The 13,163-nt window shown below is 38.1% G+C and overlaps 1 protein-coding gene across 1 annotated transcript in view; it reads right to left on the reverse strand.

The window, feature by feature from the left end:
* Positions 1-953: 953 nt before the first annotated feature.
* The window catches only part of LOC133298188 (magnesium transporter MRS2-I-like), a 41,939-nt gene continuing 29,729 nt past the window's right edge, over positions 954-13,163 (reverse strand). The window contains exons 8-11 of the mRNA XM_061497447.1: positions 1,483-1,527; positions 1,373-1,402; positions 1,118-1,237; positions 954-1,040 (exon numbers count right to left, since the gene is read on the reverse strand). Coding sequence (XP_061353431.1) covers positions 954-1,040; positions 1,118-1,237; positions 1,373-1,402; positions 1,483-1,527 — 282 coding nt within the window. The remainder of the gene's footprint in view (positions 1,041-1,117; positions 1,238-1,372; positions 1,403-1,482; positions 1,528-13,163) is intronic.

A 13,163-nucleotide genomic window follows, 5' to 3' on the forward strand; every position in this document is an offset into this window, starting at 1 on the left:
AAGTATTGGATATCTTGTTGAGTTGTATTCTGTTATAGTGCATTGCTACATGTATATGTAGGTGGGGTAGTGTGCACAACACCTGTGAGGGGTTCTGAGCATGGTGAACTCCATGTAAGAGGTAGAGCTGCTGTAGTGTGGGTATAAGGTGAACTCCTTATACTTTTGAGTAGGTTGCAGACGTGCGTAATACCTACATTATTCTCTGGCCAGTAGGATTATGATTTGCGCACCCACATGATGTATGTTTGAGGATGCATACACACATGACATGGACATATGCTGCGTTGCACACTCATTTGATATATTGCATGACATGCTCATTTTATATACTATATTGTTTAATGCTATAAATGACCCTGTATAGCCATTCCCTTTATCTTGTTATTAATCTTCTTCTTTATATTTTGCATGCACTATTTTAGAACTTATATTATACCTATAAATGAGCTTGGGGTAGAGGATTCCTTAAGGACCCCTTGTCTTACTGAGATTTCTGTTAGAAATCTCAAAAAGAAATTGTTTTTTGGAGACTGTAGTTTCTCAAAATTATAGTCCGTCCACAACAGGATAATTTTTATATTTTTATACTTTTATAATTTTTATACTTCTTTAAAGAAGTGATGACACTTATACCTTTAAAGTTTAAAGGATTGAAATACATGATAACCAAAAAAAAAAGAGGATTGAAATACAGGTTTTATCTTTTATTAATTAACACTGGCTCTCTTTGAATAATAGTCCCTGAATGTTGGATCTCAACTCTTAAGTCCTGAAGAGCTATATCTTGCTCAATCTTTTAACAGCAGTTGTAACTAAGAATACAACAATTCAACAAAATATAGAATCAACTCTAATTTAAAACTCTGGAACATAATACTCATCACATTATATATAAAGAAATCCTACAGTTCATTCTCTGCACCCCTTTTGAGCTGATTGATTCACTTTTTTCATGACCCAACCAACCCCTTTTTGCGAGCATGGGTAACTATGACGAGAAACAAAACAGTGCAAAAAACTCCAGTAAAAGTAACTACCTGCCAATAAAAAAAAAAATATATTACATTCTTTATTCTCATTAAAAAATTGCAGCATATAATGTTTAATTGCATACCCATTTGAACAAGTAGCCATGGTTTTGATTCCAAGAAAATGGAAAATTCATGCCAAATATTCCAGTCACCAAAGAATAGAAAGATAGAGAAAGGTCTCCCGAGTTAAGAAACATCTCTAACTGTAAACAGTGTTGAAAAAGATGGACACAAATATTCAAAGGCTTAGCAACATAAAAAAATAATAATATAGTATCGAAATAATGAATAATGATATATGACATACATTATGTAAAAATTAAAATCTATAATAGCACCTGAATCAACTGATTTCGATGGTTGTCAATCTGCAAAATATGACAAACTTGTATAACATGTCTTTCAGCAAATACCAATAGGTAATACCAATAAATTGCTGGATTCTTGCCTGAATATTAATATAATCTTCAGTATCATCAATATATCCTTGTAGCTGTAAATGAAAATTAATTAGAAATGTATAATACAAAACCTTTATATATGATTTATAAATCATATATATATATATATATATATATATATATATATATATATATATATATATATATATATATTTGAATATATCCACCAGTTCATCAGCAACACAATTAATTCAGTTCAAATACTGTCAAACCCAATATATGGGTAACTCTCCCAAAACCATTTTTTTATTTATTAATTTTTAGGACTTAAACTCGAAATCTTAGTTAAGGAGAATAAACTCCTACTATTTAAACCAATGGTTGCTGGTAAAACAATTTGATATTTCAAGTAAAGCAAATAATGTTGAACAACATGGGTGTGTGTGAGTGTGCGTTCTATTCTCGGTAACCTAAACAAAAAAACATGATCAGATTTGAAGACAACATATCAACCTTTTGGCAGAAAGAATGAAGGTTGTCGAGGTTCCTTCTTCCTAATGCATCGGTAGGGTCCCACCGACACGCAAGTTAGGGATCAGTGGCGGAGCCAGGATTGGAGGAAAGGGGGGGCGAAAATTAATTTTTTTATCTTGCATATATAGTATCACTATTTTATTACCTATTGATCTCATAAGAACTCATTTAGGTAAATTTCTTACCAAAATATTAACATTTAGCAACATTTGAAAGACTGAAAAAATGTACTATTGGTCAGGTCCAACGAACATAAAAAGTAGTTTAAAGTAATAATTAAAAAAAAAGTGTCTTAACTAAAACAATGCTTTTAACTATATTTTTTTTAAAAAATAAAATAAAAGACTGCAACCAAGTTGTCCCAAAAAGTGAATCTTTTAAGTTAGAGCAAACTCATTTTCTCTATATGAAACTACTACACAAGAGAAACACAACTATGCAAATAAAAAGAGAGCAAAAGGGTGACAAAAAGGCTAAAGCTTTCATTAACCAAAACATAGCATATAAAAATAAATAAAAAATGCAGAAAAGGTTGCATATAACACATACATTAGGTGAAGTGGAGATAGATTTCAACTTGAATTTCAAATCAGAACTTCCACAAGAAGCACATGTAATAATAACAACAGTAATATGTTTGGCTTTCAACTGCATTAATTTTTTTTTAATTTTTTTGGAGGGGGAAAGGGGGTGGCCGCCCACCCTAGCCTCCCCATGTCTCCGTCCCTGTTGGGGATTACAAAACCTCTGGGACTAGTCAAAGAATACTTGGCCTAACGGGGATGGAGAAATATCACCCCTTAATAACAAAAATTTACTCTTGAGGCAGAAAGTGCTTTAGTATTGTGACCAATATTAGTAGAATCGAACCGACTGCTGATCCAAATTGTTGGTCTGGAAACTGGCCCATCAACCAGTTTGATTCAAACAATAGATTGGATTATAAATTTTGTGAACGTTTGGGGGTTCGAATCTGTATCATGAGAATGACAAATATAATATTTTTCACTGCGCTACATTTAATTGCTTATTAAGGTGTACCCTTTAATATAATTATTATATAATTTCATAGAATTATTTCACAAGTTGCAGCTAGTAGGGGTTCAACACTTGTCATGGGTTGAAGCAACCTATTACTTATCACTAGGCTATATTGGATTATTGGTGAAATTGTACTATTTAAAATATTTATTATATAATTAATTATAAAACATAAATTTTTATACATTTATATGAGTCGTGACAATTCCACTAGTTAAATTAGAGATTCACTGCTCGGTACTCCGACCAAGTCGGTTTGGGTATAATAAAATTGATTGTGACACTTTGAATATATAGAATCACCATCTTCTCATAATGAGAACCAATTACAAAAGAAGAAAAACAGCTACATCAAAGGTTAAGTATATCTGAATACGTCTACAAAAAGAAAAAAATTGTACAACTGAATGACGACGAACAATGAATATTATAAATTCTCAAATAGAAAGAAGATGGTTTTTAGTTTAAAAAAAAAAACAAATTGAGAGAATAATTTATAGAAGTGTAAGCTCTGAGTTAGTACATAAAAATAAATATTTTTCCGTATTTTCAACTATACAATATTCCAAAATAATTTAATCTATTATCTATCTATATATACATATACATACATACACACATATATATATATATGGGGAAAGATATTGTAACAATCAAAGTTGTGTTACTAACATGTTACTACCAATCAATCTCATCGTTAGATTGATTTATGTTGATCCAATGGTTATATTTATTTTCATCTTTGTATGGTTATGATTCTCCATATTTAAAGTGAAAACATTAAATATGGGAAATCATAACCATACAAAGGTGGAAATAAATATAAAGTATTAAATTTGGAAAATCATGACCATACAAAGATGGAAATAAATATAACCGTTGGATCAACATAATCGATCAAACGGTGAGATTGATTGGTAGTAACTTGGTAGTAACATAACTTGGTTGTTACAATATATTTCCCCTATATATATATATATATATATATATATATATATATATATATATATATATATATATATATCTTATTTATACCTTTATATTAAATTTGAGTTCACTAATTTCTGAGTGGTTAAATTTTTTACTGCACTCTCAATTAAAGAATCACATAAGTCATTCTTAACTTTTCTTCTTTTAATCTTAAAATTTAAATTCTTTGAATTAGTTATATAAATCTTCTTTTTAATTTTAAATATTTATTTTTTTAATTTATATTTATTTTTATATTCTTCTTGAAGTAATTATGTACATTTCTGTTATATTTTAAACATTTTTTCTTAAATAAATTTTCTCTTTTAATTTATAATTTTTATATTGGCAACACACCGATATTTGCTTTGAACAATTAAGAAGACGAAGGAATCTAGGAAGGAGGACTGCCCTATGGATGACGAGATGGGAGAAGAAACCACAGAGGAAGGGCTAGCCAGAGCAAGCTCAAGGGATGCAAGGCCTAAGGATGGAAACGCGAAGATTATTCAGGGAAGGAACCTCGTTTCCTACAGGGATAAGGTTCTGGCCCTGAATGGTCAAGCAACGGATTATGACTCCGAGGAAGAAGACTGGGTGGAAAGGCAAAGGAAAGAAGAGGAGGAAGATGGGGAAGAAGACGTAGCAGGGGAGTTTGAACCTCTATGTCCAACGTACCATTTCTCCAAAAGCCAACACAAAAAGGAGTGTGAACAATGGAGGAAAGCCCTCATTATTAAGTTACTTGGAAAGAGGATGGTGTCAAGCTACCTGATGTTCCGTTTGCAAAATATGTGGAGCTTGGTAGGGTCTTTTGAGCAATTTACTTTCGATAATGGCCACATCCTGCTCAAGTTCTCAGATGACAGGGATTATCATCATGTACTCCATGAAGGTCCATGGATCGTCGCCGACCACTACTTGGTAGTTCAACGTTGGAGGCCTTTCTTCAACCCGAATAATGACTCTCTGAAAAAACTAGCAGTGTGGGTACGAGTTTGTGGTATTCCTATGGAATTCTATTCCTCCTATCATGTCTGGAGAATTGGCAACTTATTGGGAAAGACTTTAAAGGTGGATAAGAGATCCATAAGGAGAAACGAAGGAGAAGACAGAGATGTCATTGACAAGGCCAGATTTGCCAGAATATGCATTGAGGTTGACCTGCGTAGAAGCTTTGTTCCTTCATTTAAAATAAGGGATGAGGTCTTTCCGGTGGGCTACGAAGGTTTACATCTGATTTGTTTCTCCTGTGGGAAGTATGGCCACAGACAGGATCAGTGTGAGGCTCCTAAGGAACAAGAGCACGGGCATACGGGTTCAATTGAGAGACCTCCCCATAGCTCAACCTCTAGTGATGGACCCGCCCCTGAGACTAAAAAGAAGGACGAACCAAAGGAAACAGAGGATGTGTTTGGAGAATGGATGGTGGTCCAACGTCGGAGAAGCGAAAACTGACAAAAGCCAGGCCAGGAAAATAGGTCAACCGGCATAGCCACTTGTACAACGGCGGGTGAAAAAGGCAGGGCTGAACAACCTAGAAAATTGAAACCTACCAACAGGGTAGCACCAGACATAGCTCAGAAACAACCTGCTGTAGCATCAGGGAGTCAGAATTTTGTTACACTGAAATTCACCCTGTCAACAGTGCCATCTAAACCTGATCCCGCAGTCTTGAAGCCCAGTAAGGCCCACATCAACAAGCCCACATCGAGCCCCCATCTTCAAATTTTGGGGCAAAAGAAACCCTTTGCTTCCACTGAGATGCAGATTGACGATTTAGAACTAGAAGCTAAAGGGATTAACGAGCTGGAAAAAGAAAATATTCCTGAGGCCTTAACCCAGATGAGTCGTATGCCAAAAGGCCAGGAAGATGTTTTGTTTGACCAAACCTTGCTAGACGCGGGGGGTACTGGGGTTCTCACCAACTAGTCTTGGCCCAGCCCAATGGGTTCGTTTTTTTCTTTTTGACAATTTTATGATTATTGTATCTTAGAATTGCAGGGGGCAGGAAAAAGAGGTTTTTCCACCCTCATGAAAGACTTGAAGTTCAATTTTAGAATTAATATTCTAGCCCTCTTGGAAACTAGTATAAAAGGTCAACAAGCGGACAAGCTGTGTAAAAGGCTTGGTTTCTCTAACTGCTACAGACAAGAGGCTATTGGGTTCTCCGGAGCTATCTGGCTCCTCTGGGATGACAATAATGTTAACATCCAAGTTCTCAAAGCCCACCACCAGTACATCCACACGAGGGTCCTCTATCGCAGTAATAATAAATCAGAACTCGTGACCTTCATCTATGCTAGCTCGAGGCTCACTGAGAGGAGGACTCTGTGGGAGGACCTCCCTAACCTGTGCAGGAATCCCCTTGAACCGTGGGTCCTTCTTGGGGACTTCAACTCTATCATCCATGCTGATGAGAAGGTTGGTGGTGTCCAAGCCAGCAGTAGGGATATGGAGGATATTCAATCAGCTTTTTTCGATTGTGCTGTGGATGATGTGGGTTTCAAAGGTCCCAGATTCACCTGAAGAATAGGCAATCTCCATCAAAGACTCGATAGGGCCTGTGCTAATGGAGCTTGGAACATATCCTAGCCAGAGCGTTTGTTAACCCATATGCCTTTCTACAACTCATATCACAGACCCATTATGCTAGTAAATGAGAAACCTGAAATCCAGCTTGGGGTTGTGAGGTCGTTCAAGTTCCTGACAGCATGGCTCACAGTTGATAACTTTGGGGATATTGTCCATAGCTACTGGGACAGAGAGAGCCAATGGATGAAGGCTAGGAATTCTTTCCAAGATAAAGCTTCTGAGTGGCACCAAAATGTTTTCAGGGAAACCATGAAACAGAAAAGGAGGCTTTATGCACGGCTTCAAGGTATTGATAAGAAGCTTTCCTTTGGAGAAGACTATTCCCTTCAGCTTCTCCAAAACTCCCTTTGGAAATAGTTAGAGCTAATCCTTATCCGTGAGGAACTCACTTGGTTCCAAAGATCTAGGTGCAAGTGGCTCAAATACGGGGATAGGAACACTAAGCATTTCCACTCATCTACCATTGCCCGTCGTAGATTTAACAGAGTTGAAGCTATCAAGAGCAAGGACGAGGAGTGGATTGGAGAACCAAATGCTTTGATCAAGTTGGCAACTAACTTCAACATTAACCTCTATAGGGAAGATGAGGAACATAGACCTGAATTCCCTATACCTAGTATGTTTCCTCGCCTCAACCCTGAGGATTATCTAGCCCTCTTTTCCTCTCCTTCGGATGCCGAGATTAGAGCAACAATTTTAAGTATGGGGAAGTTCAAAGCTCTAGGCCATGAAGGGATCAATGGGGTTTTTCTCCAAACGCAATGGGACATTGTGGGCAACTCCATTTGTAACCTTGTTAAAGAGGCCTTTAGTAATCCCAGTAAGGTGGCTGATCTGAATAACACCCTAATTTGCCTAATCCCTAAAACTGAAAGTCCAGAATACATGAACCAATTTCGTCCAATCATCCTGTGCAATGTTTCTTACAAAGTTGTGACCAAGATTATTATTAGCAGGCTCAAGATCCACATGAACAAGCTCATTGGCCCAAACCAAAGTAGCTTCATTCAAGGCCGCAACAGCACGGACAACATTGTGGTAGCCCAAGAAATCATCCACTCCATGAAGTCCAAGAAAGGAGAAAAGGGTTGGATGGCGGTGAAGATCAATCTAGAAAAGGCTTACGACCGTCTAAATTAGGATTTTATCCACAACACTATGATGGATCTTGGCCTCCCAGTTGGTATCATTGAGTTGATTAAAAAATGCATTTCTTCAGCCTCAATGAACCTCCTCTGGAATGGCAAGCCTACTTTTAATTTCCACCCCACGAGAGGGATCAGGAAAGGGGATCCTATCTCCCCTTACCTTTTTGTCCTGTGCATCGAGAAGCTGGCCCACTTGATTGAGATGGCTATCCAAACTAAGGCTTGGAAGCCAATCAAACTGACGAGGGATGACCCCCCATCTCGCACCTCTTTTTTGCTGACGATATTCTCCTATTTGCAAAAGCTTCTGTGGAGCAGGTCCATATCTTAAATCAGGTTCTGAAGATCTTCTGCAAATCTTCTGGGCAGAAATTCAGCCAGGATAAAACAAGGGTCTTCTTCTCAAATAATGTTGGGCATGTCAAAGCAAAGGAGCTTAGTGAAAAGCTCGGGTTCCACATGACCGCATATTTGGGAAAATATTTAGGAATCCCCCTCCTTCATAAGAAAATGAGTAGCTCCTCTTGCCAGTTCATCATAGATAAAGTCCACAGACGCCTGTCTTCCTGAAATATAATCTCTCTTTCCATGGCAGGAAGAGTTACTCTAGCCAAAGCTGTCATTGAGGCCCTTCCGACTTATGCTATGCAGTCCATGAAGCTTCCTATGGCTACCAGTGAGAAGATTGAAAAGGAAACTAGAAGTTTCATTTGGGGATCTTCATCTACGAGCATGAAAATCCATCTGGTCAACTGGAGAACGATTGCTTCCCCTACCAAGGCTGGTGGCATAGGCCTTAGGAGGATTAAGTCCATGAACCAGGCTCTGCTCATGAAAGTGGGGCATGGAATGTTGACGAACAAAGAGGCCCTCTGGTTCAGAGTCCTTCGCAGCAAAGTTCAAGGTGGTAATTCAAACCTTTGGAAGAGGGATTCCATCAGCAAGGGATCCAGGATTCTTCTTGATTCGAGCAGTAACTTCAAAGTAAATGAATGTGTAACATCTATGGGTGGCTGGAATTAGAGCCTTTTTGAACACTTCCTCCTGGCAGAAATAATAACTATCATTGTAGGTTGTATTCCCCCCTCCCCTTGGGGGCGAGGAAAAATTTAGTTGGTCTCCTTCTCACGATGGAAAGTTTTTCGTCAAATCAGCTTACGATCTCATCACCCCTCAAATTGAGCACTTTGGTGCTGCTCCTCCCTCAGATCCTTGGGTTTGGAAAGGTCCTAACAGAGTCAAGATGTTCCTCTGGCTCCTATTCGAGAACAAGCTTCTGACGAATGAGGAAAGAGTTCGTAGGCACCTTGCCCCAAATGCCTCTTGCGTGAGATGCCACCACCCCTTGGAGGACAGAGACCACATGTAAGAACCCGCACCGTTAATTAAGGAAGTTAATTAATTAATTATGAGAAATTAGGAAATAATTCCATAATTGACCCTAATAATTATGAGATGGCTTAAATAATTATGGTAAGTGATTATAATGTTGAAAGTCGCTTTTCGGACGAAAAGTGCAGATACCGGTTCTGCTACTCGGTATAAATGCGTACCGATGAAGTATCCCAAAAAATTATGAAAAGTGTGTATATGTCACTAGAATAATATATAGGACTTGTAAAACAAGTTTCAAGTTAAAATAATGAGAACTGATGCCAGAACTGATACTGGCTATGGAAAAGCGCGTACCGAAAAGGTGCTGCGAAAAATAAAATAAAAATAAAATAAATCTTAGAAAAATGAGTAGGATCAGATTCCAAAGTTTGGGATTAAAATTCTAAGCGTAGCTATTAGTGTTAATACTGGGTGATTAAGTTTAAACTAGCTATATATAGATAAGGGCACATGATCCTAGATTTTTGGTGCCTCCTACGTGAATATTTTTGAACTCCAACTGCTGCCTTCTCCTTGTCACCTTCTCATCTCTTCATTTGTGAGCCAAGGAGGCACCTTTCTTCATGAAACATTCACCTAGATACCATTGTTGAGTGAGAGTTGGTCTTGTGAGAGTGTTGAGTGCTTCCTCTTCTTAGTTTGGCCTCTGTGTTGGAAGTGAGAGGGCTGAGTTCTTTGTTTGGAGTGGTGGAAACTATTTCCTTGAGTGTTGATGCTCCAAGAAGCAACCTTTGTGAAGAAAGGAGCCATCTTGAAGCTCATTTTCGTGCACTTGGTAGTCAGCACTTTGGGAGCTGCATAGTGAGCTCCAAGAGCCTCCCTTGTTCTGTTTTGAGAGCCTTGGGTATGTCCCTAACCTTGATCATGAGTCTTCCATGTTAAAAGCTTGATCTTGGCATGTAATATGTTAAAATGAAGTAACCAACATAAACACGAATCTGTAAGTCTGTAAAAATGCATGCTTGGACGTTGGAATGGGTTAAAAACCCAACCTTTGGAGTGATATCTCACGAAATGCAGAATCTGCATTCTGTCGCGAAATATCCGGATATTGATATCCGGATATGGGGTCTCTGATATCCGAATACGGATATCCGGATATGTCCCCGACATATATACGGATATTCTGGGTTTGCGTGAACAGTAACGGTATTGTTCATACAGAACTGTGTTTGGGGTTTGTGGACCCTAGATTGATTAAGTTAAACTTCTGTAATGATTAAACTAAGTCAAAATCAAGTGATTAAGGGCTTGTGGCTTTGTGAAAATCCTAAAGACATAAAACGTAAGGAAAGACATTGTCTTTATGTCATTTGCTTGTAGAGTTTGAATATTAATGTTATTCTGGTACAAAACAAATTGTGATTCTGCTGTGTTTGGACTTTGAGCTTGGTTGGACTCTTGGCTTGGATTTTTAGCTTGCAAGGTAAGCTTTCGTGTCCTTGATTTATCCATTGTGTGATTCCACCATACCCCATGGGGGGATGGTTTATATGCATGATGTGTTTACATGCTTTGATAATTGAGAATGCTGTTGAGCTTTATGTGCAATTGCTTATAATATGTATGTGTTGTTCCACTTAAACGGTAAGCCTGAGTATGTGCCGTCATACAAGACGGTGACAGTGTGGGTGGGTGCAAGTGGCGTCTTGCACTAGTGTGGGTAATAGACGTATTCCTGCATTTCTCTGGCCAGTAGATTAGTTATAACACACATGACATGATTATCTGCTGCATTGCACTATTTTGGAACTTATACTGTTTAACTGTTTTTGAAACTTATATTGCACATGTAAGTGAGCTTGGGGTGGAAGATCCTTGAGGACCCCTTGTCTTACTGAGATTTCTGTTTTGAGATCTCACCCCACGTTTGGGGCGCTTATTTCAGGTTCAGGTAACCCAGGGGTTGAGACCTCTAGCGGCAGGAGGCCGAAGTTTAGTTGATTGATGTTTATCTGCTTATGCTGACTGTGCTTGGATACTAGTTTATGTCTGTTGATATCATGCTTATAGCTTCATTTGATGTTATTATTGAGAATCTGTTGGCTATGTCGTCTGTACGAACCCGCACCGTTAATTAAGGAATTTAATTAATAAATTATGAGAAAATAGGAAATGATTCCATAATTGACTCTAATAATTATTATGAGGCTTTAATAATTATAGTAAGTGAGTAATAATGCTGAAAGTCGCTTTTCGGAAGAAAAGTGCAGATACCGGTTCTGCTAGTCGGTATAAATGCGTGCCGAAAAAGTATCCCGAAAAATTATAATAAGTGCATGATAATTACTAGATTGATATGTAGGACTTGTAAAACGAGTTTCAAGTCCAAATAATGAGAACTGGTGCTAGAAACCGATATTGGCTTAGAAAAGTGCGTACCGAAAAAAGGCTCAGAAAATTATAAGAAAAATATGAAAAATCTTAGAAAATTATGTAGTTTCAGAATCCAAAGTTTGGGATTAAAATGATAATCGTAGCAATAAAAGTTAATACTGCGTGTTTAAGTGGCTTGGGCTATAAATACCTATTTTTAAGAGGCACAAAACCCTAGATACCAGACTTTGAACGTGAGTTGTTGGTGGAGGCTGATCAGTTTCTGTTCCTTTGGCCTTCTCTCTCATTCTTGAGCCAAGTTGTGACCTTTATTGGTTTTCTTCACCCTTTCTTCTTGTATACACTTGGGTGGTGACTTGTGAGTGTGAAGAGTGGGCTTGGGGGAGTGCTCAGCCACTGTTGGTGAGGGGTTTTGGGGCTGACTTGGTTGGCTTGGTTGTGAGAAGCTTGGCTTTGGTTTTTGGAGGTCCAAATGGTGAACTTTTCTCTAAGGAACCAACCTTTATGGTGCTATTTTCGTGCACATATTTGAGTAAGACTTGAGGGGCTGTGTTGAGCTCCAAGAGCACCTCTATTCTCTGTTTTAAGCCTTTGGTATGTATACCAACCTTTGATCATGAGTTTAATGCTTAAAAATGGAAGCCTGATGCATGTTAAGGCTTAAAGATGATAACTTGTTGTTGGGTAATGTTGAACACACCTAGAAATGCATGTTTAGGTGCTTTAAATCGTTAAAAACCCAACCTTGGATGGATATCTTCACGAAATGCATTTTCTGCATTCTGTCATGAAATATCCGGATATGTGCCCGATGAATATCCGGATATGTGATATCCGGATATGGGTTTTGAGTATCCGGATATTAGATATCCGGATATGGGATTCTGGATATTCGGATATTGAATATCCGGATACGTCCAGTGAGATATCCGGATATTGCATATCCGGATATGGACCCGAGGAATATCCGGATATTCTGGGATTTCGAAGAACAGTAGCTGTGTTGTGAGGACAGTAGGCTATTGGGGGTTTGTGGACCCTAGAATGATGAAGTTGAACTTCTGTTTTAATTAAACTAAGTCGGAATCAAGTGATTAAGGGCTTATGGCTTGGTATGGAGCCTCAAGACGTTAAACGTAAGGAAAGGCATTGTCTTTAAGTTATATGCTTGTGTTGCATTTTTATTGATATAGTATTGGTCCATAACAGATTGTGAATCTGATGTGTTTGGACTTTGAGCTGTGGACTCTTGGCTTTTGGAGTTAGCTTGCAAGGTAAGCTTTCGTGTCCTCGGTTTAGCCATGTTGTGGTTCCATCATGTCCCATGGGGGTATGGTTTATGCATGCTGTGTACATGCTTTTGGATATTTGATATGTTGATTGAACTGTACATGTAATGGCTTTTAATATGCATGTGTTGTTTCATCTTGACGGGAAGCCTGAGTATGTAGCGTCATACAAGATGGTGTACCGGGGTGAATGCAAGTGGTACTTGCACGGTGTGTAGGTGATAGAAGTATACCTGCACTGTCTCTGGCCAGTAGATTAGTATTGACACACATGGCATGATTATCTGCTGCATTGCATTGTTTTAGAAATGATAAATGATAAACTGCTTTTGAACTTATATTGCACATGTAAGTGAGCTTGGGGTGGAAGATCCTTGAGGACTCACTGACTTACTGAGATTTCTAGATTAGAGATCTTAC

The sequence above is a fragment of the Gastrolobium bilobum genome, unplaced genomic scaffold (genome assembly GCF_033153095.1).
Source record: "Gastrolobium bilobum isolate Gb01-03AN ecotype WA unplaced genomic scaffold, APGP_CSIRO_Gbil_v1 utg3993, whole genome shotgun sequence".
Taxonomy (NCBI): Eukaryota; Viridiplantae; Streptophyta; class Magnoliopsida; order Fabales; family Fabaceae; genus Gastrolobium; species Gastrolobium bilobum.